We start from the raw sequence: 27,973 nt of genomic DNA, 5'->3' as shown, positions 1-27,973 counted from the left end.
AATAAAAGTGTGGAGGAAAAAAATCTCATTGCATTATCTTGATTCATGACTTCCAATGCACCATTACAGAAAAAGTGTCCACCTTACAGAAAACGATGTCCCCACAACTCACAACCAGGAAAAAAAAAGTCTTTCAACAGCATTAAAATAAAATGTATACATTTGGTTTTGTCATCCCAAGATATCTTGCTCTAGAATAGATTAAGGGACATCTTTTGCTTGTTTTGTTTCCATTTGGGAAGCTTGTAAAAGTTTCCTTTTTTCATTCCAAATTTGGTTACAAACTCTTCATCTGATAGATATGCCTAAACCCACAAGTAGCAGCAAATCATTTTTAGTCAGTAGAAGTTTAGACTGAGAAGTATAAGGAATGGAAGAATGTAAACATGTCAACAGTGAATAAAAAAAGCTTAGAACTGAGGCTCTCTCCCTTTAGATTAGTACAAAGAGAAATACCTCTCTTTTGGTCACGTCTATGCCTGGTGCTGGATCACTAGAAACAACTTTTAACCTTTCATATGGGTATATTATCAAATTTATGTTACTTCCAGCCTCAGTGCCATTGGCCTGACCAGAATCCGAAATCTCAATTGGCGATCTTGCGTCTTTTGTTGGAGAACCTGCATGTGCCAATTAGTAGACACTAAATTAACAAGAAATGGAGGTGTAATTTTAGATAATAGCCAGAAAGAAGACCACAAGACTAGAAGTCCTATAAGTAGATGAAGGGCACAAGTTCTTGTTGGTATTTCTTTTTGTTCTCATATTCAATAGTTCTCTAAACTGTTACTATGCATCAACGTACAATAGTGTAGTTTTATGCTACCCATGTAACGAAATCAGCTTCTTTTTAATTATTATTATTATTAGTTTCCAGGACTACTACCGTTACGAGGAGACTCGGAAAAGAGTTTCCTGGCAGTTGGAGTTGGAGTGGACTGGGGGTAACTGACAGGAGACTTCCAATTTGAGCTTGAACCATTGGGTGCAGGAGATGGACTTCTTCCCTGACCATTTGAACTCACGGACCTGCTTCTCAGGCCATTTGGGATAGGCTCCCTTGAGTATGATTTCCACGAGCTTCTTAAAGGAGCCTGTTTAGTTTGTTGATGGCATCATGACAAAAAATATAACTTGTCTTGCAAATTGCAATAAAGGATAATAAAAATTTCATAGCAAGATTGTTAAAGAGGGTCTAACATGTAATATAGTAAAACTTAAATGAAAATTTATAAAAACATACAAAGCATAAATATTCATGGGTATTTTATAAACATAAGAAACTCTTCATCTCATGGGAGTCACTTACTTCTGAACTTTGTGGCTTTCCCTTCAACTTAGCCAGCTTTCGCTCAAATGAGTTGCCATGCATCTATAAGGCCAGAAATTTAAGTTAAAATTAATCTGAAGGTATGATCCCATATTCTAGTAAAAAGGTCAAAGTTTCTGTTAAGCAAAGTTGTCTAGTTGGCATGGATTAGAACTAGAGTAGACATTTCAAGTGAGAATATAGTTTCACATCCAAGCAGGATTTGAATTGATGTTTCGACACAATTCTTTAAGGAATATATCAGGGTGATGTATAAAATTAGTGTATTGTAGCTGCATCATTTAACTACGATAAAGTAGGAATAAATTGTTATCTTCAAGAGTACATGCTTAACTGTGTACTCTAATTCAAGAAGGGGAATGCTCTTACATTTTCTTTTGAGAAATCCCAATCAAAGAAACGAGTGAAGAACGTTGGTTCTTGCCCTTCAGTAACAACATAAAAAGGAGTCTCCACAGATAGCCCTTCATCAAGTACATCTGTTTCGAGAAATTTCTGTAGTTCCATGTAAAATGATAAATAGAAAAAAGTTTAAAAAACAAACAAGAGTCAAGACCACAAGTGTGACTAAACATTATCTGATCAAATTAATTATTTAGCTCCTACATATGCAGCCAAGTATTTTTGGACTAGCAGATTATAAAAATAGTAAGGTTTCTGATATTTAAAATATTCAATATAAATGTAAGAAAGTTAAAACTAATAGTTTACCAGGCCCAACATTAGGGCTTGTTGCTTTGATTTTACTTTTGAATGGCATCCAATCCAAATATACAACTCATTGTGGCAGTCCAGCACTAAAACATCTTCAGTAGTTAAATCATCCTGTGTGAAATTGAATATCTCTTTGGCCTGAAATATTATAAAAACCATACTATATAAGAAGATTATATTATGATCCTAATAGAAATAAACACCATTGGAATTTCAAAAGACACAAGCTTAATGCAAAATCCTTGTGTTGAAAAAACCAACTATTGAACTATAAACACCTTTAGTACTGTATCTGGAAGTGTACCTTGAAATCACCTGAATGAGGAAATTTGATCAAGCAGCCAAGAACCACAATCCGCAATTAGACAAGTTTTACAGCTTGAATGATTCTCAACAAAGGAAGACCATATTATCTTATAAGACAACTGCAGAAGAATGGACTTTTTGCCTACCTTCAGTAATGTTTAACAAAAACAAACGTGGATCTTCTACATGTCCTTTTATTTCTTTTCCTTTTGCATACTCTGACTTTCCACCCAATGCTGTCCAAAAGATATCAGGTTCACTCCCTTCCCTCACTGATATTGGTTGCCATGTTGGCTGCCATCAAAAAAGTTAGAAACTTGAACAAGAAGTTTGAGAAAAGTCTGCAAAAGTAAAAAAACAAGTTACATTTATGAACTCCAACATTCTGTGTAAGAGATCATGGTCCCTGGTCAAAGAAAGATTCCCAATCCAAGTGAAGACAGATGCCCCGGATTTTAGGATGTAACAATAAGATGAATTCAGAGAGCTTGGAACCTGCAAAAGAAATTTGGATGATTAATAAATACTCATATCTGTGAGGTTTGTTCTTCCAACTGAACATTGAAGAAATACACATTTCGAGCTGAGATTATTATTATTATTATTATTAAACATAGATCTCCACTCATAAAACTTACTTGGTCAACTTGGATGGCCCGCATATTATCAGGACTTGTCCCTTGAATACGAAAAAAAGCATCCTCGCTTTCATTATACATTTCGTCATTAATACCTTCTTCTGCAAGAAATTTCCTATATCCTGCACTCTTACCTCCCTACAAGAGGAAAAAGAAATAAAGAAATGTTTTGTGTTGATTATGATATTAAATCTTTCGGCTGGCTGGTGAGATAACGGGACTATTTTGAAATAGAAACAAAATTAAGTGAAGGAAATGCTTGGAAGGTAGAAAAACCTTGTAAATAATTAACATCTGGAATATTAAGAAGAATTGATCTGGCTCTTTATCTTGTACAACTTGTGCCTGAACATGAAAAATATGAGGTAAATTAAAGAATATTATTTTGACAGACATATAGATAATGTATAGCATGGGAAAAGTGTCACAAACAAATTAGCATTATATTGAGAAAATAGCATTAATACTTCAACATTTCTCCTTAAAACAAGTACATTCTTGTTAGTATGTGGAGCTAGATATGAGAGATAACTACATAATTAAAAAAACAATTTAAGAATTATTATCTGTATGTGGAGCTAGATAGGACTAACCATAACAGGGTCACCCCTGGTTGAATCAACAATGGAATTCATATGAGAGATAGCATCTCTTCTGTCTTCCTGATATCAAAAAATACAGTTTAATAAGTTATAATTTTATGAAAGATCACAAAGGAACTTGGAGAAGGGGAAAGGAAAAGGAAAAGGAAAAAAAAATTCCTCCAGTTACATGGAAAAGAAACCATCAAAGTATTTTACAAAGATCCTTGCGTGATAAATCTTATGGATTCCAATTCAAAAACATTCCCATGGCCCTTGTAATCTCCTTATGAAGGTGGTCACAACACATGCTCGTGCATGATAAACCATGCTTACCAGTATACTCTCACGACCTAGCCAAGCATAAAATAGATTCTCCTCCCTCCCATTGCCAGGATACACATATTGAACTATATAGCAGTCACCGCTGAAAAGCTTTTTCTGTTCTGGAATTGGAACCAGGGACAATTCATCACCATCAACCCGCCAAACCTGAATTGCCAAAAAGATTGTACCAAAATAAAGTAAATGATCAAATAAATATTGTCAAAACTGTGTCTGTGACTCTGTGAGATTTGTTTTGGTAAAACTTACTTTAAGGGTTCCCCTGCAATCTATAAGTGGCTCTATATCTTCTCCTGGAAGCTCTCTCACCTCATAACCATTTTGCTTGAATATTGCTGGAAGAAGAAAAAATTAATTATATCATCTGAAATGTATCAGGACCTTCAAGGCTTCCACACTAGTTCATATACTGCATTTCTTTGAACTTAACAAAGTTAGTAAGGGAATTAAACCTGCTACTTTTTCTCGACCTTCTTCAAATAACCGAGGCTCAACCTTGTGAGGCCAATTAGCAAAATAAGATCTAAATTTGGAAGTTTCTAAACCTTCAGTTATCAAAGATAAATGGGTCCCAGCTGACCTTCCTTGGTTTCTGAGGAAATCCTGCAACCAGCTAGTCAGTAATCACATAGAAAAATGCTATGAAATATAAAGATAAGAATTAGTCATTACATCACCCCATAAAAAAGGAATTCCTCTTATTGTACAACCACAAAATTACTTTGATATTGAGATATGATGATATGATGTCATAGTCACAAATTTCAATGGTAAGATGATGAATTCATAATTTCACAATTCAATACTGAAAACATGGATTGGCAACATAAATTTTGAAATCAATAATAAATCCATCGATCTTCCATTAGCGTATGCGTGTCAGTGTATGTATGTTTGTCCATGCTTTAACAGATGGTGAGGGCTGGGGAAGTCTCACCTCTGCCGCTGAAATTGATGTCTTCCGCTCTGTGACTGAGGTAAGTCTTCCCATCCAAACGAAAATCTCAGCTTCACAGTCCAACATATAGCACTTGTCTGCCTCGAGCATTTCTCTAGTAAATGAATCACTTTCACTTTGACTTAGTTTACCCTGAAAGGTTATCCTGTTGATAAATAATATTAAAACATCACCTAAGGAAAAGGCATGTTCTACATTCGAAAAGGGAATGCCAATAAAACTATCATTTCTAGCTTTAACTAGTAACCCAGATTGCTTGGCCATCTATACATATCATAATTAATAGGATTTGATATGTTATTAATTTTAATGCTAATCAAGGTTGATGCAGTTATTCTCTTGACATATATTTTAAGTATCAATTTTGACATATGTTAACTAGCCTGAAGAGACCAACCATCTTATTCAATGGGTAAATAATGGAGGACATAATAGCTAGTGTCTGCTAAATATATGACAAGCTTCCATTTCCAATTTAAATACTTCCTCGTCTTTAAATGGATTAGAATAATAAGACAACTAAAATATATTGTTTCTACAAACATTCTTTTACGCACCAGAACAGTTTCACAGATTGGATTTCAGATTGATCTTGAAAGAAAGAAGGTGATTCCCGGGGGATGGGAGCATAACCACCAAATAAACTCCAGAACTCACCCACTTCGGAATCCCCAACAAATTTTCCATCCTCTGCAGAACTTGACCAGTTAAAAGAAATGGTTTCATAAAAGGAAACATGGAAGAAGGGAAAAGATGCCAACCTACAGTTGCCACCTCACAGTTTCCACTATGCTTGGTCTCTTTGATATATTGTACAACCTCCAAAGCTTTAGCTCTTTCTTGAGTGCTAGAGTTGCACCCACTAAAGAGGAATATTTTTGATGCAGTATCAAGTACGAACACATCATTGTGGTTCAGTGATGACCGGGAAAATGGTACCTGGTGAACATGCAAAGCATACAGACTCGGTCAATACACACACACAAAAGTAATATGCATGATTCTTGGATTTTTTTTTATTTAAAGAAATAAATAAACTGAGAGAAATAAGCCACTGTTACATCCTCTAAAAATTGATGGATGCAAACCTATTGAACTTAACAACAGCAATGACAATTCTTAAACAGCATACAGTGGATAATACACATCTTACTTCTTTAACATGAACAACATGATCCCCTTTGCAAGTCAACAATTTGACTTCATATGTGTCCTCATTTGAGTGTCCTTGTCTAGAAGAATATACACCTTCGATAGGTATAATACAGGGTTTGAAGTATGACAGAAACTTTTCTGTTTCTTGGCCTTGAAGTTCCCTGTACTGTACAGAGCAGGACCCAAGGGCGGCATCTAGTTCAAGTGCTTTGTCTGATGCCAAATCTGAGTCCACCTGCCAATGAGATTATCAAACTTAAAATGTCATAAAGATTTGGCGATCCATCAATGTCAAATGTTTGTCCAAATTTTATGCAGTTACTTCCTCAAATATATTATCTCAACAAAAACTCACACATAAAGATTCTGAGATGCAACTGTTATATTCATTTGGTGAAAGCTTCATTGCATTACTAATATAAGTTTTAGACATATAATATTTATATTAGGAAGAATAAACTCAAATTTATGGATTTTCTAATAATTTTCATGTACATTACATTGCATTATATATAAAGCTGGTAACTTTCTGCCTTGAAATTAACAAATAACAATTAATTGAATTTGTAATGGTTATTGAGACAGGAAAAAGAATACCTTGTTTGTGTCATTTCCTAGCCAATAGTGAATGTCATGCAAAGGAGGCCCACTGTTTGGTAAAACTGTCTGTCTCAGGCAATAAGCGAGTGAAGTCAAATTATCAGAAGAAATATTGGAGTGAATATGTTGTAAATATTATACAATTAGAGTTGCAGTGAAAAAAAAAATTTAAAGAATGCTGATATCAACTTCGATTGAAAGTAAGTGATTAAAAAAAGAGAGAGAATCTTCATCATATTATGCCAAATATAAGTTATTTTTTCTTCACGTGAACAGTAAGACTTATTTCAGAGTTTAATAGGAAAATTGATTTTATTCATGGTATTAATGGAAAAGTAATTAGCAAACCTGAATATGTAGAAAACATTCTATTTTTAGCATTTATTTAGTATAGCTGTATAATTGTAGTAGATACTATAATTAGATTATTCTGATTAGGCTAATTGATTTACTCTAGAATATTTGTAATTATTTTTTATATATTTGGTATTAACTACTAGATTTGTTAGAGTTGTACAGTGCCTAGTGCCTATTTAAAGGTCTTATTCCTCATGAATAAAATAGAAGAAAAAGTCTCTTTTTCCACATGGTATCAGAGCAATTCCTAAGAAATCCAAAAATCTTTTCAATCTCAGCCTTCTTTTCTCTCATGGCCGCCCCTCAAGAAAAAACCTCGGAATCCATCATCTTAGAAAATAATTCAGCTGGTTCATCCATCCTAAAAAACCCTTCTAGTGCACCAGCTGAGTCTTTTCCCTTCACTCAAGCTCAGATAAATCAACTCCATCAGCTGCTTAATGCTTCCTCAACACCACCAACAACACCTGATCCTTCTACCTCTGAAAAACAAGGTATTTCCACTGCCTTTACTACTCAGAACTCTGCTTGGATTGTGGACTCAGGTGCCTCGGATCATATGACCGGTCAGTCACATCAGTTTACTTCCTACATGCCATAATCAGGTAACCAAAAAATTAAAATAGTCGATGGTACTCTCTCTTCAGTAGCTGGTAAAGGGTCTATCTATTTATCTCCTTCAATTACCTTTACAAATGTTCTCCATGTTCCAAAACTCTCTTGCAATCTACTCTCTGTTAGTAAACTCACAAAAGATCAGAATTGTGTTGCATCTTTCTCCCCTAATTGTTGTACATTTCAAGACACGTCCTCGAGGAAGACGATTGGGAGTACGAAGGCATGTAGTGGGCTATATTACATCGATCTGTTTCCTATCTATTCTGCTCAAGTGAATAACACTCTTGTTGCTAGTTGTCTTGCTTCTAGTGATAATGATATTATGCGGTGACATTATCGGCTAGGCCACCCTAGTTTTCCTTATTTGAAATATTTGTTTCCTATGTTATTTAAAAATAAACACTTAAGCTTATTTAAATGTGAAATTTGTCAGTTTGCTAAACATACTCGCGCTATTTTTCGTTCTTTTCCATACAAAGCATCTCACCCTTTTTCTATTATTCATAGTGATTTATGGGGACCATCTAAGATAACAAATACTACCAATACCAGCTGGTTTATCACATTTATTGATGATCACACACAAACTAGTTGGGTATATCTTCTCAAAAATAAATCTGATGCTACCATGACATTTAAAAAATTTCATTCTATGATTAAAAATCAATTCAATGCAATTCTGAAAGTCTTTCATACAGATAATGGAACTGAATACTTCAACTCTATCTTAAATGATTATTTTTTATCTCATAGTATTCTTCATACAATTTCTTGTCCCGGCACACCCCAACAAAATGGGATTGTCGAACGAAAAAATAGACATTTATTGGAAATTGCTAGAGCACTCGTGTTTACTGCTTCTATGCCAAAAATCTTTTGGGGAGAAGCGATTCTCACTGCTGTTTACCTCATAAATCGTATGCCTTCTCAAGTGTAAAAATATAATACTCCTCTCTATCCTTCTTAAAACTCATCCTCATACACATCTTATTTCTAATCTTCCCTTAAAGACATTTGGTTGTGTCTCTTATGTGCATGTTTTAGGTCCAAATCGCTCAAAATTTGACCCACGTGCTCTTAAGTGTGTTTTTTTGGGCTACTCTTCTACCAAAAAAAGGTATAAATGCTATCACCCCTCTACTCATCGTATGTATGTTTCATACGATGTCACCTTCAATGAAGAGCAATTTTTTTATCCCACCACTTCACTTCAGGGAGGGACAGTGAGTGAAGTTTCTGGTTGGGATACTTGTCTGCCTAAGGCTATTCCTGATTTTGCTATTCATCCCTTGTTTGAGCAACCACTATCTCAGTCATCTCAGCAACCACTATCTCAGCCTATAACAAAAGAGGTGATAGTATACCATCGAAGAAATAGAAACCATCAAGTAATACAGTCAACTACTGAGCCTCCACCTCATGAGTCCGACTCTCGGACTACTCCTAATGTAAGTAACCCTTCTCTTAATTCTGTACTACCTAATAAAATTCCTAACAGTATGGAGGAACATAAAGCTGAGTTACCTATTGCCAAAAGAAAGGGAGTTCGTAGTTGCACTGTACATCCTATGTCCAAATATGTATGTTATAGTAAGCTCACTCCTCAATACAAAGCCTTTCTTACAAAAGTTGAGCAAGAGGTGGTTCCAAGAGATATAAATCGAGAGAAGAGTGGAAGAAAGCAGTCTATGAGGAGATTGGGGCACTTGAGAACAACACTACATGGACAATAGTTACAAAGCCTGAGGATAAACATGTGGTAGGATGCAAATGCGTGTTTACTATTAAGCATAGAACTGATGGAACCATAGATCGATATAAAGCGAGACTAGTTCCGAAAGGGTTCACACAAACATATGGAGTGGACTACAAAGAAATCTTTGCACCTGTTGCTAAGCTAAATACTGTAAGGGTTCTGCTATCAATTGCTGCAAATCTTGATTGGCCACTTCAACAACTGGACATAAAGAACACCTTCCTTAATGGACACTTGGAAGAAGAAGTCTACATGAAGATTCCTCCAGGGTCCAGGGTTCGAAGAGAGATATGGAAAAGGGAGGGTGTGTCACCTGAAAATATCCTTGTATGGCTTGAAACAATCCCCACGGGCATGGTTTGAAAGATTTAATCAGGTGGTAAAAAAGTATGGGTACAAACAGGCGCAGTCAGATCATACCTTGTCCTTCAAGCATTCACAAGAGGGTAAGATAACTATTCTTATTGTCTATGTTGATGACATGATACTAACAGGAAATGATTTTAGAGAACAAATGGAACTCAAAAGACTGCTAGCCCAAGAGTTTGACGTAAAGGACCTTGGATCAATGAAGTATTTTCTGGGTATGGAGGTTGCAAGAACAAAGAAAGGAATTGCTATATCTCAGAGGAAATATGTGCTTGATCTACTCAAAGAAACTAGAATGAGTGGCTGCAAACCTGTAGCAACACCAGTCGAACCAAAGAGCAAAATACAAGGATTTAATTAAAGAAGATATCGTTGACAAGGGAATGTATCTTAGTGGGAAAGCTGATCTACTTATCCCACACAAGGCCTGATATTGCATTTGTCGTGAGTCTAGTTAGTCAATACATACATAATCCATTAGAGGAACACATAAAGGCAGTATATAGGATACTACGGTACCTAAAAGGAACACTAGGAAATGGATTACTGTTCCAAAAGAATGAAGAAATAGGGGTTGAGGCTTTTACAGATGCAGATTGGGCAGGTTCAGTTGAAGATAGAAGATCAACAACTGGATATTGTACTAAAGTATGGGGGAATTTAGTCACATGGAGGAGTAAAAAACAACTAGTGGTAGCTCGCAGTAGTGCAGAAGCAGAATTGAGTGCCCTTGCTCTGGGAGTTTGCGAACTGTTATGGATCAAACGAATATTCGAAGAATTAAAACTGCAACAAACTGAGCCTTTAAAGTTGTACTATGACAGTAAGTCAGCAATCAGCATAGCACATAATCTAGTTCATCACGACAGGACCAAACATGTTGAAATGGATAGACATTTTATTATAGAAAGGATCGATGGAAAAGAGCTATGCGTTGTGTACATTCCTAGCAAACTGCAGCAAGCTGATATGTTAACCAAAGGCTTGTCAAAAGAAGTTTTTAATGAGTTAGTTTGCAAATTGGGCATGTGGAATTTTTATGCACCAACTTGAGGGAGGAGGGTGTAGAAAACATTCTATTTTTAGCATTTATTTAGTATAACTGTATAATTGTAATAGATACTATAATTAGATTATTCTGATTAGGCTAATTGATTTACTCTAGAATATTTGTAATTATTTTTTGTATATTTGGTATTAACTACCAGATTTGTTAGAGCTGTACAGTGCCTAGTGCTTATTTAAAGGTCTTATTCCTCATGAATAAAATAGAAGAAAAAGTCTCTTTTTCCACAGAATATAACTTACATGCAAGATAAGATATGGATTTCCACTGTAGAACTTTCCAAATGAAGTCTTTGGGACAGCAACCAGTTGGAGGTTCTCAACACACCAAATTTCTAAACCACTAGCATCAGAAGATAAGGATAAAGCAACAAACTTAAATACAATCAAGATTAGTTTTGTATTTACATGTAAGAAAAGTTAGTAGAAGGAATAGCTAGGATTGCTACCATATCTGTCTAGCCAACAATGTTGAGAAAAGAAGTTGCTGGTATTAGTTGAACGTGGATTACACAGAAATAAGTAATGGTGTGTCTAACCTATCGTAATGTATCAATTTTCATCAGTTCTAGGCTGAAAGAGACCCAATTATTCGTAAACAAGTTGACTTGGTATAAACTTGCACATTGGCCAATTTCCATGTTTAGAGAGTTAACTATTATTGTTCAAGCAGTACCAAAGGAACCAAATTGATACTACAGACTAGCTTTTACATGAGATCTTGCGTTGTGCAGTATTCTTATTATTATTTCATAACACTATGCTGGTGGATCAAAAACTCTTAATGCAATTATAACATATTTTAAATAATGAAAACACACACAAGAAAGGATACGGTTTTGTTCCTGCTCCTTGAAATGATGGATCTGTGTCTTTAGCATAGAAAGACATTGTCTTGCATAGCTCTGGTGCCCCACAGCAGAAATGCAATAAATTCTTTACTCCAATATCTGATGGTTCCAAAAAAAAAAAGAATGCAAGTGTGAAGGATGAATATATGTCTCTCTGTTAAGTTGGGAGAACTAATAAACAAAGAAAATAAGTTCAGCAGAAAGTCATGCCAAATATGCACTTTCATTTTGGCCATGTAGTCCAATATTGACAGCATAAAGACAGTAAAGCATCCAAGGATGATGAGAGCAGTCTAACTGATTACAAAGGGAATCTAAGACAAGTCTGTGTACCAATCAAAAAATGAATCTACTTGTAGCCGTCCATACTCGGTACATTAAGAAACTTGAGGAGGCTCTTATCTTTCAATTATTTTGAGAAAGACAGCGTACTTTGGAGAACTCATGTATTTGTTATCTCCAAAATTCTCGGGGTAAGGAAATAACGATCCTTCTATGAACATAACTAATTGCTTCATGGGTCAGTACATTTTACACAGAAAACCCATCTTCTGGCTAGAAATGCATCAAACAAAGTCTGCATTTCTCTTGCATAGACCTTGCAAGTTCTCCTATTTATCACAACTTTGTTTTTACTAATTTGGGAAAGTCCGCTGATATATACTAAATTCCTCCAATTAATGCCAATGTCCCAAGATAATTCCTTTCATTGAGTAAAGAAGTAGCGACGGCAGCCCAAAAATATAGATATAAGTATCAAACAAACCCCGGAAATTAAAAAGTGGGAGCTACAAAAAATGGTATTCAAACTTGAGGGAATGTGAAATAAAGTTAGGAAGTAAAATCTTACCAGTTTTCTCTTCTATAGAAACCAAGAGGAAGCTGATTACTTTTGATGTTAATGAGCAGAAAATACAAAGAGGGGGAACAGAGAAATGCCGAAGGATGTTCCTGTGTTCTAGTGCAGATGATGATTGTTGACTTGAAAAAGATGGTTGGAGTGGAGTTTAGAGATAAATTGTAATTAAAGAAAACAAAGAATGCTGTTGAAAAATTAGAAAGAGAAAGGTGGGAATTTAAAACAAACAAATGGCATGCTTTGTTTTTCTCATTGTCCAGCTATTAAGGGCCCCACCCCAGTACTAGACCCTATGGCATGGCATACCCAAGTGAAAGAGACGGTGGAAAAGAAGGGTCATCCACTAATCGGTGCTTGGTGTCGCTGCTGCTTTCCGTAGGTCGTTTATTTCTTGGGCGTATTCATTTGTGGCTCTGTGCAAGAAAAGTAAAAAATGTTTTACCCCTCATTGGATCTAAACCTTAACTTTGAAGGATTTGATGATTTGATAATAAGGAAAGGGAAATTTTAGACAGTATGTTTAATAACATACTTAATTTTTTTTTAAATACCAACATAAAATACTCTCCCATATATATGTCATTTTAAAATTTTGGACAAAAATACCCATATCACTAATTGAGACCCCTCACCTTCTCTCTTCCCAGCCAAACCAAACTCTTCCCTCTTCCCAGCCAAACTCTCTCATTTCTATCTCATTATTTTCTCTCGGTTCACATTCTCACCATCTCTCTCAGGTGAAGCTCTCTCTCTCCTCACAGCCGCCGTCGCCACCGTCTTCTCCATCGCCGGCCATGGTAAGGTAAGACATTCGGTTGTCATGTGGTTTTTTTTAAAAAAAATTTGAATCGTAATGTATAAATCGATGAAATGGGTTTGATTGTTAATCTTTATTTTGCAAAAAATGTAGCTTAAAATGGGTTTGATTCTATGTGCATTCAGCAAATTCTGCAAAAATTTTATGGGTCGATGTTCTTTCGATTCCACATCGATGCTCCATCGATGACATACAGTGAGCAATCGATGCTCCATCGATTCTCCATCGATGGTATATCGATGCCATGTTGATTCTTTCATAATCGATGGTTTATCGATACCACATTGATGCATAATCGATGCTGAAGTATAATCGATGCCACATCGATTCCACATCGATGCCATATCGATGCTGAACATATATGGCATCGATTTGACATCGATATCACATCGAAAATAACATCTAAATTAGATGTTCGCATCAGCATCGACATTGCATCGATGGAGCATCGATGTGGAATTGAAAGGCTGCATCGATGTACCATCGATGCATAATCGATGTTGATGCATAATCGATGGCAAACGATGTTTTATCGATGCCACGTCGATGCCATATCGATGCTGAACATATATGGCATCGATTCCATGCTCCATCGATGCTATTTCGATGGTACATCGATCCCATTTCGATGACAACAACAGATTGAGTATTTTTTATAAATTCAACTAATTCTTCTTTTTTTTTTTTTTTGATATTTTGCAGATGCCACCCAAACATATCCCACCGCTTGAGATCCCTATGGAGGATCACTATGTCGGTCGTATGACCTATAGGGGTTCTGAGAGGTTAACAAAATTGAAGAAAATATTTGAGGAGCATAGATTGTTGGGGAGGGTGAATGAGTCTGTTTTTGGACCATTCTTCACAGCCCCTCCCTTTTCGTTCTCTGGGGCATTGGTGCACACACTGCTTTTGCGGAAGGTCAAGTCTCCGCGTGGCGATGAGGTGCATTTCTTGATGGGCCCAAACTTATGTAAGTTTGGGGTGCACGAGTTTGCCATTATCACTGGCCTGAGCTGCTCCTGTCCACCACTTGTCGTTGACATTGAACCTCACATTACTTCCTCCTGCCTAGTTGATACATATTTCAGTGTGGAACCCGAAAAAGACATTCGGTTCAGTATCTTGGAATGAGCTTTTAGTATGTGCGATGTACCTGATGATTTGTACAAGCTCGGTTTGGTTTACTTTGTGGAGGGGATACTATTGGGCGCTGAGAATGACAATGTTATTTGGCGAGATTCATTGTCGATGGTCGAGGATTTAGATTATTTTGAGAAGTATCCATGGGGATCCCTTTCATTCGATACAACTGTGAAACAATTCAATAGAGATATGAAAGCGATTGGTGGTACAATACCAGGTAAGAAGGCGAAGAAGATCACTGAGGTGGAGTCTTCTAAGGGTTTTAAGGTGGAGGCAAAGTACACTTGCAAGGGGTATCCACCAGCCTTGCAATATTGGGCATACGAGACGATTCTTGATTTACAGAAGGAACACGCCAAGCCTTGTGGATTCAAGTTCCCTAGGATGCTACAGTGGGAGAGCATAGGCCAGCCGAAGCATTTGCATTTGAAGGATGTACTTGCGAGGAGACATGTAAGTTATAATACATTTAAATAATTCAAGAAATTTTGAATTATAATAATCAACTTATGTCGTTTCTAATTTGATTGTTGTGTTTCCATTACAATTGTCATGCATTTCTATCCTAAGGCCTCGACCAAATGACCGAGACTTCTTTGATGCCGTATATCAGAGGACAGAGGGGGATGCTCCTAGGTATGCGATGCTGCAGAATATGATCCAGCCTGCATCAGAGGATGGAAGACCTTGCGATCCTGAGGCAGAGGCTGTTGCGGTGGCTGAGAAAGCCGTTGAGGCTGGCATATTTGTGGAGGATGCCCCGACAAAGTCTACTCCAGATACTGGTACAGAACCTACTTCTGCTCCTGCTCCTGCTTCTGGGGCTTATGAGGAGGTGTTGGGTGAGATAGCCAGACTATCAGGTGCAGTGGAAGATGTTAAGGCCACTCTAGGTATCGTCCTTAAAAATCAAGAAGTCATATTAGAGAAGCTAGCAACACTAGGTGGTATACCTACTCCTGCACCTACTCCTGCACATACTCATGCACCCACTCCAACAGATGATGTAGAGTACGACATTCTCCCCTCATTTTACGAGCCTTCTGTTGGAGAAGCCACACCTTCTCAGCCAGTGCAGACGGTTTTAGGTACGACTAATCCATGAGTTTTTTTTTTTGTTTTAAAGAGATTAGATACTAATTGCTCCGTTACAGGTAAGCGCACTAGACAGAGACCAGTAAGGTACGAGGACTATACTCCAGCAGCCAAGAAACCAAAGTTTAAGGACCTAGTTACGATCCTTCCTTTAAAGGTGTTGGATCAAGATATGTTGACAACTTTTAACCGATGGGTACTCGGTGAGATTGACAACAGCAGACCGAGGAAGTTAGAATGTTGTGATGGGACCCCTGTTTGGTTCTTGAAGTTGAAGGTGGCAAAAGAATGGTTGGCAGAAACTATAAGTCTCTTATGTTTGTTAGAACATTTATCTCATTTTAACAATCCACTCTTCCTTAACGTTACTCTATTTATTTGCAGCATCTCGACGCTGCGAATTATCTTATACGGAGACGTCTTTTTGAGTTGCCGAAGACGTACCCCGTGAAAGCCACCGGACTTGATTCATCATTTGCACAATATATTCCTGCCAGATTCGAGGAATTCAAGAAAAATGGCAGGACTTACCAATGGGACCCGGACATTCTTGATTTCCTGAAAGGAGATGCCAAAAAGTACAAGAAGCCTTGGGGTGATTGCAACGAGGTCTACTTCCACTGGTGCATGGAAAATCGGCACTAGATCCTTTGCAAAATAAATTTCGCTGATTGGATGATCACTGTATTTTACTCAGATCATTCTAACTTTAGCCATAATAAGTTGTCTGAGTTGATCGAGCCTTGGACTAGGATGCTTCCATCTTTACTCAACGCTTCTGGTATGTTTAAAGGACACCCCAAGTTGAAAATAGCTAGACCGAAGATCACCGTTCCAAACTTTGATTGGCGGCGCATGTCCACTGATATTATCCCACAGTCTAGAACCAGGTAGACGTACTAAATTCAGATTTTCAATAATGTTCTCCTTTAATTTTCAATACCCTCACAATAAAGATTTCTTGGTTTCAGCGGAGATTGCGGCGTATTCACCATCAAACACTTGGAGTTCATTCTTGGAGACATTCCCTTATCATATGCCATCGAGGACAACATTCAGTACTTCAGGGATAAATTATGCATCGACATTTTTTATGAGAATGTGTACCCTTGATGTTAGAACATTTATTTTGATTTCGATGATACACAATAGTATATTTCTCCTTAGTATTGTATATAAAAAATGTCATTTCGATTAACAAAGTCCATTAATACACAAATATAAAGAGTAACAAAGTCCATTAATACACAAATAAAAAGAGTAACAAAGTCCACCAATACACAAATAAAAAGAGTAACAAAGACCATTAGTACCCAAATAAAAAGTTTAACATTGATGCCATAAATTTCAAACACGAATTTTACAAGTTGCCCTATTATGGCCTAGACCTCCACAAGTGCTGCACTTGTGTGGAACAACCAATTTATCTCCATTGGAAGGATGGCGTTTCATCTTAGGCCTACCTTGTTTCTTCTTTGGACGACCAACCGGGTTTTTCTGCGCAGGTGTTCTCACTATTATTGTCATAATGTCATGTGGAACAATCCACTCTTCCTCGTTACCAGTAGGATATATAGATTCTGTGTAAGAGGACCTCCATCTCTCAATTTTATAGTAATCTGAACACATCGAATAAAAGTTCACCCCTCGCTTAAGGGATCCAGATAGTGCATGAGCACATGGGATACCAATAATCTGAAACACGCCGCATGTGCATGTCTTATTCAGGAGGTCGACTTCACCATTCAGCTCACCATCTAACACATGGAACCCATGCCTCCCTATTGCATAAGGAATCAAGAATCAAGCTTTCTCAGCCATATCCACCAAAATTTTCTCATAGGTCGATGCAAGAGTTGTAGTTGTCTTCTCGCTAGTTTCTCTCCTATCACAGAACCAGGACTGTAGTGTGAAGCGAATAAATTCGACGAATGTAGTTATCGGAAAGCTCCTAGCGTCCCGGGTCTTATTGTTGAAACTTTCAGCGTAATTGCTTGTCATTATATTATACCTAGTATCCAGGAAAACTAAAATTTAATAGTAACATACATTTAGAAGATTTCATAAATTAAAATACAATTGACAATGACATACCTATTTCCAGGAAAGTAAGCACGGGACCACTTATCAAAACCCATGCCTTCTAGGTATTGAGCAATGGCTGGGTCTTTTGATTTGCTTTTTTCAAAGTTAGCGTGGAACTCGAATTTCCTAAAAGCATATGTCGCATTATACATCAACACATGACAATGATCAGTCTTGAATTTAGCAACCACATTCATACTAATGTGGTGGTAGCAAGCACCGTGATAGGCATCGGGGAAAATAGTTTCCAAGGCATGTGTAATACTTGCATGCCTGTCAGATATAAACGCCAGGTCCTCGACTTCCCCAATTGCTTCCTTTAGCTTTGACATGAAATACTTCCAAGAATCATGATTCTCACTATCCACAATACCAAATGCAGCTGGATATAGAGGGTTATTTGCATCCAGCGCGACTGCACATAACATCTGCCCACCGTATTTTGTCTTTAAAAAGGTACCGTCCACACATAACACAGGACGACATGTACGAAACCCTCTTCTACTAACTCCGAGTGAGGAAAAACAATATTTGAATCGATCTTCCTCAGTGACAAAATCTGTCAACGTCCCGGGATTTTTCTGTTGAAGCATGAACAGGTACGATGGTAACTTCAGATAGGATGCTTCCAGTGTCCCTCTGACATAAGAAAGAGCCTTCTCTCGGCATCTCCAAGCTTTTCGATATGACAACTCAATGCCATAATCATGCTTAATGTCCTCTCTTATGTTGTTTGCCATGTACGCATTCGATCCAGTCTGATATTTTTTCTTTATGCAATGACCAATAATCCAAGGTGCAGCTTGGCGATGGCCTTTATGTCGGAGGTCAAGTGAGCAAGTGTGTTTGTTGGTGAAACGAGTTATCTCGAACATATCAGATTTAGGAATTCTCTTCCCCCTCAATCTCCACCCACAATCAAGATCCTTGCAAGTGATATACCAAACTTCAGTACCTGACTTCTTCACCACAAACTCGAAGTTCTGCTTCATTGCATACAAGTGTGCCTTCGTTTTCAACTCTAACTTGTTCTCAAAAACTTTCCCAACTTCTATTACTCCACAACTCACCCCAGATAACGTGGGGATAACATAAGAGGGGCATGGGATATCTTCAGCAGTATACGCTGGAGAACTCCATCTATTTCCATCATCTTGTGTAGTTGGACGACTGCTCTCTGATCCAGCAGTCCTCCGTTCTTGGCTTTCTTGACGACTTGGCAATGGTCGTACATTTAAATTATCTACTTGAACCACATGTAGCATCGACAACTGACCCTCTGTGTTATCATCAGAACTACTGCACCCCTCAACTCTTTCATCATCATCACCAGAAAGGGCAACTGGATCGTCATTGACATAAGGCTCATACTCATACCCATCATCATGCGGGAGATTTGTTGGGGGAAAAAAAGTTTCATTATGACTAGGACCTCCCATGCATACACTTGGCCCAGGAGTTGTTTGTGGAATAGCCGTGCATGATTGATTATGATTTTCCATATTAACACTCGCTCTAGGAGATGGATCAATAAGAGCAATGTTCTTTGCAATCGAACTAACGCATAAAGGAACCCGATGTTTAAAGGACTTTGAATTTTCAAGAATAAGAGCACTAACTCCTTCATCATCTGTGATTTCAATGGGATCTACGCTAAAATCATTGCATGTAAACGACACTTCCAACTTTAAGTCAAACAATGACCTATCCACTTTCAACTTTAAATACAACTTCTCCAATAATTCTATGTAACCAACATCAATTGGTACATGTATTATAGTGTTCGAACCAGCTTTGAAATTCCATTTTTCTCCTTTCTGTTCCCAAACACCGTTGTAAGAAACAATTATATTAACTCTGGAACCTGCAAATTTACAAAAAAAAAACATAAGAAAATTATAAAAATAAAGTGTAATCTATGAAGAATCAATGGTAAATCGATGATGTATCGATGCCTATGAAAATATGTATTGTAGTTCAAAATCGATGCCACATCGATGACATTTCGGTGCATCATCGATGCTGATGGTTGCCATTTCGATGCGATACCATTTCGATGCCACATCGATGCCTTATTGACGCTGAACCAAATAAACATATATGGCATCGATACATCATCGATACCAACATCAAAATTAGATATTTGCCTCAGTATCGAAATGGCATCGATGGTGTATCGAAATGCCATCGATGCCATATATGTTTATTTGGTTCAGCGTCGATGCCACATCAATGCCACATCGACGCTGAACCAAATAAACATATATGGCATCGATGGCATTTCGATACACCATCGATATTACATCGATAATAACGTCGAAATTTGCCTCAGTATCGATATGGAATCGATGTGGACTCGATGTGGCATCGATGCTGATGGTTGCCCTATGTATGCGATTCAATTTCGATGTAATATCGATGCCACATCGATGCCATATCGACGCTGAACCAAATCAACATATATGACATTGATTCAACATCGATACACCATCGATATTACATAGAAAATATCATCTAATTTAGATGTTCGCATTAGCATCGATGGAGCATTGATGTACCATCGATTTTGGAAATCCCAGATCCGAAGAACTGTTCAAAAATTGCAGAAAAAAATACAAACTCAACTGCAGAACAGTTTGAATCTAATATCTAACCATGGCATTTCATATTCATAAGTAAATTAGTGAAATGATACTTACCCATGATTTTTTCTCTTAAAAACGCCAAGAAACTTCCAATCCGTTCCACCTCCGAGCTGTGAAAAAATGGTTGTAAATGAGGGATGAGAGAAAGAGATAGAGAGAAAAAATGTGTGAAGTGTTAAATTTGAGTGAGGAGGGTATTTTTATCCAAAATATAAGAGGGGGCATATTATGGGGAGAATTTTTAAGTTGGCATTTTAAAAAAATTAAATATGTTAGGATGCATAAAGGGTAAAATTTCCCTAAGGAAATTACATTTTTTATAGGGAAACTCCATGAAATGACCCTATTTTATAGGGTAATACTAACTCTAACCCCACATTAATGTTTCTCATATTTTTAACCTTATACCCATGTGAAAAGACTAGCTTACCCTTATTAACATTAGGCTTCTTCCTCCCTTTTTTTCCCTTCCCATTTCGTCCTCAGCCCCTTCTCTCTCTTCCTTCTCTCTCATAAAGAGAACAAACATGATTCACATTTGGTTCACACATGATTCACACTTGGTTCACATATGGTTCACACACGATTCACACTTGGTTCACACACAGTTCAATGATTTCCACGATTTAGGTCACTGTGTTCACACATTGTTCAAACGAGTTCACACATTATTCACACATACTTCACACATGATTCACACTTGGTTCACACATGATTCACACATGCATGCTTCACACTTGGTTCACACATGGTTCACACACGTTTCACACTTGGTTCACACATGCTTCACACATGCTTGCTTCACACATTTATTTCTTATTTCTTTTGGCTAGTTTTACCTAATAACCTTTGGATTTCGAACCTTTTGTCATATGTTATACAGGTCAAACACATATAAATATTGTGGTGTTATATAATGGATCGTGGGAACAAGTTTTGAACGAAGGTTGGTCATTTAGTGCGAAACAAAGCAAGGGTATGAAGGTGCCAAAGACTATCACTTACAATAGTCTTGTTGATCAATTGTATACTTTAATCGAAGCTGACAAGTCTCGTATTGATCTTGACTTAAATGTAATCTATCATTTTGGAAGTAAAGGTATCCCTCCATCTTTGATTAGTAATGATGATGATGTTGCTTTTTTTCTTAATGAGATAGGAACATCTATCAATCATCGGACACCCCTATGTGTGTCTACTATAGAGAAGAGAAGTAATGATTCTTTGGTTACTAAAACGCGTGAGTTGTATACTATTCCTCCAGTTGAAACCAAAGTGAATGATGATTTTTGCATTGATGGCAATGAAGACAGTTGTGATGATGATAATAATGATGCATTAAGCTCAGATGATAATGAAAATATTGATAGGCCTACCTGCAATGATGTACTTGTGAAGCATAATTTACAACAGTCAACCTCCAATGAAGTATTGAAGAGCCATGATTCCTCAAATAATAGAGGTCGTAAAGTAAGACAGGTTGGTGAAGATAATCTATGGACTACTCCACTTTTGTTGAATCAAGGGGAAAAAGGCTCTACTTCAGCCTTAACAACTCAATTACTGACATCTTCTTCGAGTATCAATTCGTGGGAAATAAAAGAGGGTCAAATATTTGAGAACAAGCAAGAGTTGAAGATGAAACTCCATCTTTATGCTTTAAAGAAAAACTTTGAGTTTAAAGTAAAGAAGTCTGCGAAAAATATATGGTGTACAGTATGTGTTGATGATAAATGCAAATGGAGGTTGAGGGCTACAAAATTGGTTAATTCCAATATGTTCGAGGTTCGTAAATTTTTCAGTGAACACACATATTCATTGGATGTTCGACATAAAGATCACCGTCAGGCATCCCCATGGCTTATTGGACATCTCATAAGGAGAAAATTTGAGGGTGATAATGTTAATTACAAGCCAATGTCAATTGTAAAAGATATGAGTTTATCATATGGAGTTCATATGAGCTATGCTAAAGCTTGGAGGTGTCGAGAGCATGCATTGGCTTACATAAGAGGTACACCAGAATCATCATTTCAGAAACTTCCCTCATTTCTATACATGATGGAGCAAAAAAATCCTGGAATTGTTACTCATTTGCAGATGGACAATGAAGGTGGGTTCAAACATTGCTTCATGGCCTTAGGTGTTTCTATAATGGGGTTTAAAACATATATTCGCCCAGTTATATGTGTAGATGGAACCTTCTTGACTACTCGGTGTGGAGGTAATTTGTTATGTGCCATGGGACAAGATGCTAACAAGCAAATATATCCAATTGCATTTTCAATAATTGACTCAGAGAATAATGACTCATGGTTGTATTTTCTACTAAGGTTGAAGGAAGTGATTGGTGAAGTTGAGAATCTAGTATTCGTGTCTGATAGACATACTAGTATAGCAAGTTCCTTGACTAAAAAATTTCCTGAGGCACACCACGGTGCTTGTATACATCATGTTAGCATGAATATCCGTGCGAAGTTCAAAACTGACCATTGCCATGAAGAATTCTTCCTTGCAGTGAAAGCTTATAAAAAGCGAGAGTTTTTACGCCATTTTGAGAAGATTAAATTCAAAGATCTTGCAATTGCTCAATACTTAGAGAATCAAGTGGGTTTTGAAAAGTGGGCTCGTTCTTTCTTTCCTAGTCATCGATATAATTTAATGACTACAGGTATTGCCGAAAGCTGGAACAATGCCATTGCTGAGGCACGTGGGTGGCCAATTACTTGTCTCATGGAATTTATGAGGCACACTTTACAAAAATGGTTTTTCAAGCGTCAAACTGCAGCATCAGCGGCTACAGGTCCTCTTGCCACAAAAGTATAAGCTGATTTGCGAAAGTTAGCAGACAAATCCACTACCTCATTCCCTTTTCCGTCTAGTCAGTATGAAATAACAGTATTGGACGGTGATCTTGATGGAGATGTCGACCTGAGGAGGAAAAAATGTAGTTGTAGAAGATTTGATTTGACAGGTCTTCCTTGTGAACACGCTCTAGCTGGTGCTCGAGATTGTGGCATTAGTCCATATAGTTTATGCTCCAGATTCTACACAGTTGAAGCGTGGTTGTCATCCTATGGTGGATCTGTATATACGCTAGGTAATGAAGAATCTTGGGTGATACCAAATGACATAGGAAGTATGATGATAGCTCCTCCTTTAGTGAAGTAGAAGGCTGGCCGTCCAAAGAAGAAACGACGTTTATCAAAGGGTGAGAAGAATAACAAACAACGTAGATGTAGTAGATGTGGTGTCCTGGGCCACAATCGAGTGACGTGCACCACTGTTTGTCCCCCCTCCGTCTAGACATGCTTAGTTTGTACTTTGATTGTTTTACTTTGTACTCTTCAATTGCGGAATTTGAATTTTTAGATTGGTTCAGTAATACGACATTTTGTGTTAAAGTTTGTTGTTTCAGACACGTAAATCACACATAGTTCACACCTGATTCACACATATTTCACACGCGGTTCACACATAATTGACACCTGGTTCACACTTGATTCACACCTGATTCACACATAGTTCACACCTGATTCACACATATTTCACACGCGGTTTACACATAATTGACACCTGGTTCACACTTGATTCACACCTGATTCACACATATTTCACACGCGGTTCACACATAATTGACATCGGGTTCACACTTAATTCACACCCAATTCACACATAACTTAATAAGATAAAAGTGACAAAGATTTATCCCTTCCACTATTAAGATGAAATAAACGAAGTCATTCAATACCATTTAATGAGATGAAGTTGACATAGTTTCTTCATACATTCAAAAGTAAGATACATATATTTAAATAAAAGACAACTATGGTTGTAAGTTATGGTAAAACAAATCTAAACAAGTCTTTTTTCTAAAAAAATCCATGTTGTTGTCATTTACTTCGGATAGCGGTTTTTTGGCTAGCAAGTACTCTAGATGTTTGATGACATATACCCCATAATCGCCACTGCAAAGGAAATACCGTTTTTTAATTATTGGAAGACCATAGTGATTATTTACAATATAAATATGGTTAACAGAGTTATACCTAGTTATGGTCTGTAGCACTTTTTCTGTGCCAAGTCTTGTGAACTCAAAACGCACTTTCTCTGCTTGTAGTTAGACATATTTCCTATGGCTTAACAGCCCACTGGATTGAATTAGAAATGGTAGCATTTTTCCCCATCTGCTCATTTTATTCTCAAACTTCTTGTTGGAGACCACAGTGATATCAGAGTCATGAGCTTTTATAAGATAGCTTGTCAATGATATCTCTAACAACACCCAATGTGTCCCAAAAAAATTAATCGGGGTAAACACATCGTCAATGTCTTTCCAACTCCTTTTGAAATTGTTATCATCACCTACCAAGTAATCAAGCACTTCTTTTGGCCAAATGTAGCTTGATTTGATTTTCCTCTTGTTGAATTGTTCCTAATGTGGTTCGAAGAACTGTTGGAACATAGAATCCACGATGGTGAATCTTTCGGAGTAAGTCTTCTTGTAAGTGTACACTCGTTCTTTCATCAACCCTAAAGCTGCATCAATGTGCTGCATGCCAAATATTATATAAATCACATTCAAATTATATATATTTAAAAAAAAATTATTTCAGTAGTCTTACCAGTCCGTCCAGCCATGTACGTGGTGTAAGTAGCTGAATAAACCATTTCGCTGTGCACGAACCAGCCAAGAGAGAAATAGGCTTATCATTCTTTTTTAAACCAATTACCCATTTCTTAAAACATCTCATTTGATTTTCGTCATATGGCTGTAAGGGATTAATTTCACAAGGATCAGTTACTGTCTTTGCTTTCTTTTTCTTCCTAGTTGGATCAGTAAACTCGGCACCAAAAATTCTTTTCGTTGGAACCCTCTTTCTCTTGAATTCCACCCCAGCCATATCTTCAGGAGATACCACCTTATAGTTAGGGCTATCTTCTCCAATAACGTGCTCCATAATAAATGTAGGGTGTGGTGAAACAAGATGCTCATCTGATACTGAATCCTCAGAATCACTACCTTTACGTTGTGAGAGAACCAATTCAATTAGATAATCCAACTTCTCCTCCATTCTTTGTTGGTTACTTTTCAAAATGTCAATATCAGCTAACAACTTTTCATGGTGGGTGTTAATTGGAGTTGGTATCTCTTTCTGGTCTTGCTCGTGACGATGCCCATCTGCTACATCGGGCTTTGTGGGAGGTTCCTCACGTTCTTCCCTTTCAAACTCCAATTCCACATCATTGTCTACAAAGCTAATAACACGACCCATGAGTAGTTCATCTGGTCCTTGAATAATAGAGTAATGAAATTCTTTCTCTTCGGGTCTTGGATTGAGCGTGGCCTTCACAAGATTCTGTAACAAAATAATAAATTAATAAGGTATAAACATTACTTATAAATCACAAACTCAAATAAAATCTTAACGACTTACACTTTTTTTCTTAAATACACCTTCAATATCTTTCTCTTTCAGCATTTTATGCGTTGACCAGCTAAGCATTCTTGGAAAGGCAAGGGGTTGTTGATCAGCAAATGCAGCGAACTTTGTGAAAATTTCATAGGCCCAATATTGCAGAGCAATGGCATAACCATAAATTGTGTACTGAGGTGTTGGTCTTTTTCTCTTTTGCTCAACATTCTTCAAGTATTTATTCCTTAGCCTTTCCATATCTTTTGTCAAGCCGAATAATGTCTTCTCGTACGATAATCTCCCCCAAGGATAGTTGAAGAAGTCATCTTCATTTTCCACCATGGAAAGGACATCAATAAAGCATTTCTTCTTTGGTTCACTAGGTAATAAAAGAGAGTCTACCAAAAAACATAGACCTAATTTCCATACGTCTTCTTTCACATCGCACCTTTTGAATCCATCTTCCAACTCTTCAGAAGACAAACATTCTTTATTGTTCAAGTATATCTGGAGAAGTCTTTTACTCTTGGTCATTTCTTTATACTTTTCCTGATCCGGAGAAATTCCACAATTCAATCCAGTGATCAAACCAAATTCACTAATTCCAAACCTTGTATTCTGACCACAAATATTAAAATCCAAGCAATATTCGTTCTTTCCTCTACCAACAACTCTCCTAAGCAGTAACTAGTGAATAATAGCTCCAGAATATTGTAGAGGCGGAGCAAAGAAGAATTACTTGAATGGTGACTGTTTCGCTCGTTCCAACAAGTCAAATGTCGTGAACTTCGTTATTATTGTACTCATAATGCTCCCTCCCCTATACGCAGCCTTTGCTGGATAATGCCTTTCAGTAGGAAGCATGAGGCGTGACATCTGAAAAGGTAAATTAAATAAGCACTTAATACATAACTCAGATATATTCACACTTTCTTCACATACGGTTCACACTAAAATCACACATGGTTCACACCATATCTACACCTTGTTCAGACATAGTTCACCCCAAATTCACACATATTGTTCACTTATTCACACATGATTCACGTATGGTTCACACATTATTCACACTTTGTATGGTTCACACATTATTCACACATGGTTCACACATAGCTCACCCAAATTCACACCAACCTCACACATAATTCACACCAAATTCAGACATAGTTCACACTAAATTCACCTCTGTTCACACAAAATTCTAACAAAGTTAGTATTTAACAAATATATACACATAATAATCCATAAACCATCCCACTGTTGGTCTTGCTTGAGCTAAGATATTTCTTAATCAAAAACCCAAAACCTAAAAAAATATTACTTACATTCTGCATAAATGAAATGATATTTCAAATGAGTTTTTCTATATCATTAAAAGATACTAGTTTTTCAATTAAATTCACATATAAACATTAAAAGATCATAAATTGTTGTGAAGTACACACTCCATAAGGATTCAATTAAAAACAATGGAGATAAATATGGTACCTATTCTTTAGCTACTTTGAGCATGTTTGGCATTTGATAATACCCATTCATATATTTGATAACAAACTAGTGCATTTGAGTTACAAGTTCCTTCCACAATTGATTTTCAATTATATATCATATATAATATGCTAATAAATTTATTCCAATAAACAAAAAGAGATATATACACACTAGAAATTGAGGCCGTGCAGTTTTATAATAGGGTTAGTTAGTGTAGTTTCCTTTTATAATTCACACATTATTCACCATAAGTTCAGAACATGGTTCACACACCATTCACACCAAATTCACACATGGTTCACACATCATTCTCACATTGTTCACCATAATTTCGAAACATGGTTCGCACATCGTTCACACACTATTCACACCAAATTCACACATTATTCACACTAAAATCACACATCGTTCATACATCATTCACCATAAATTCGGAACATCATTCACACACTATTCACACCAAATTCACACACTATTCACAGTGAAATCAAACATGGTTCACACCAACTTCACTTCATACATGGTTCACACTAAATTCACACCACAATCACACATGGTTCACACCAATTTCACACATTGTTCACACTGAAATTACACATGGTTCACAACAACTTCACTTCACACATGATTCACACTAAATTCACTCCTTATTTCCCAATTAAAACATGCTTCAAGTAGTTAGAAATTTAACCAAAGTCCAAACCTTACATTCTTCTAACATGTTTCCAACCACAACCATCAAATCTCAAAGCATCAATATGACAAATTCAAAATA

The 27,973-nt window shown here is 36.9% G+C and overlaps 2 protein-coding genes across 3 annotated transcripts; one reads left to right on the top strand and one right to left on the bottom strand.

The window, feature by feature from the left end:
* Window positions 1-8: 8 nt before the first annotated feature.
* Window positions 9-12,690, bottom strand: LOC133791244 (villin-1). Of its 2 annotated transcripts, none has more exons than XM_062229173.1 (23): window positions 12,494-12,690; window positions 11,628-11,742; window positions 11,036-11,135; window positions 6,625-6,693; window positions 6,026-6,262; window positions 5,634-5,811; window positions 5,430-5,562; window positions 4,852-5,017; window positions 4,367-4,517; window positions 4,164-4,249; window positions 3,906-4,061; window positions 3,582-3,650; window positions 3,265-3,333; window positions 2,989-3,126; window positions 2,717-2,845; window positions 2,497-2,644; window positions 2,349-2,359; window positions 2,042-2,182; window positions 1,700-1,825; window positions 1,310-1,372; window positions 887-1,094; window positions 457-620; window positions 9-305 (listed from the first exon to the last, which is right to left on the bottom strand). In XM_062229173.1, exons 2-23 carry the CDS (start codon window positions 11,681-11,683, stop codon window positions 192-194), a joined length of 2,712 nt encoding a protein of 903 aa, XP_062085157.1. In that variant the 5' UTR covers window positions 11,684-11,742; window positions 12,494-12,690; the 3' UTR covers window positions 9-191. The 2 variants fall into 2 exon arrangements, with proteins under 2 accessions (XP_062085157.1, XP_062085158.1); XM_062229174.1 differs by lacking the exon at window positions 12,494-12,690 and adding an exon at window positions 11,977-11,995.
* An 8,578-nt stretch (window positions 12,691-21,268) lies between these two features.
* On the top strand, window positions 21,269-23,461 carry LOC133791638 (uncharacterized). Its single transcript, XM_062229557.1, has 3 exons — window positions 21,269-21,530; window positions 21,639-23,093; window positions 23,190-23,461. The coding sequence occupies exons 1-3, from the start codon at window positions 21,269-21,271 to the stop codon at window positions 23,459-23,461; spliced, it is 1,989 nt and encodes a 662-aa protein (XP_062085541.1).
* The last annotated feature ends 4,512 nt before the right edge of the window (window positions 23,462-27,973 follow it).

This window comes from Humulus lupulus, chromosome 7, assembly GCF_963169125.1.
Source record: "Humulus lupulus chromosome 7, drHumLupu1.1, whole genome shotgun sequence".
Taxonomy (NCBI): Eukaryota; Viridiplantae; Streptophyta; class Magnoliopsida; order Rosales; family Cannabaceae; genus Humulus; species Humulus lupulus.
The sequence above is the reverse complement of the archived record's forward strand: the minus strand, read 5'-3'. Positions and strand labels throughout refer to the sequence as shown.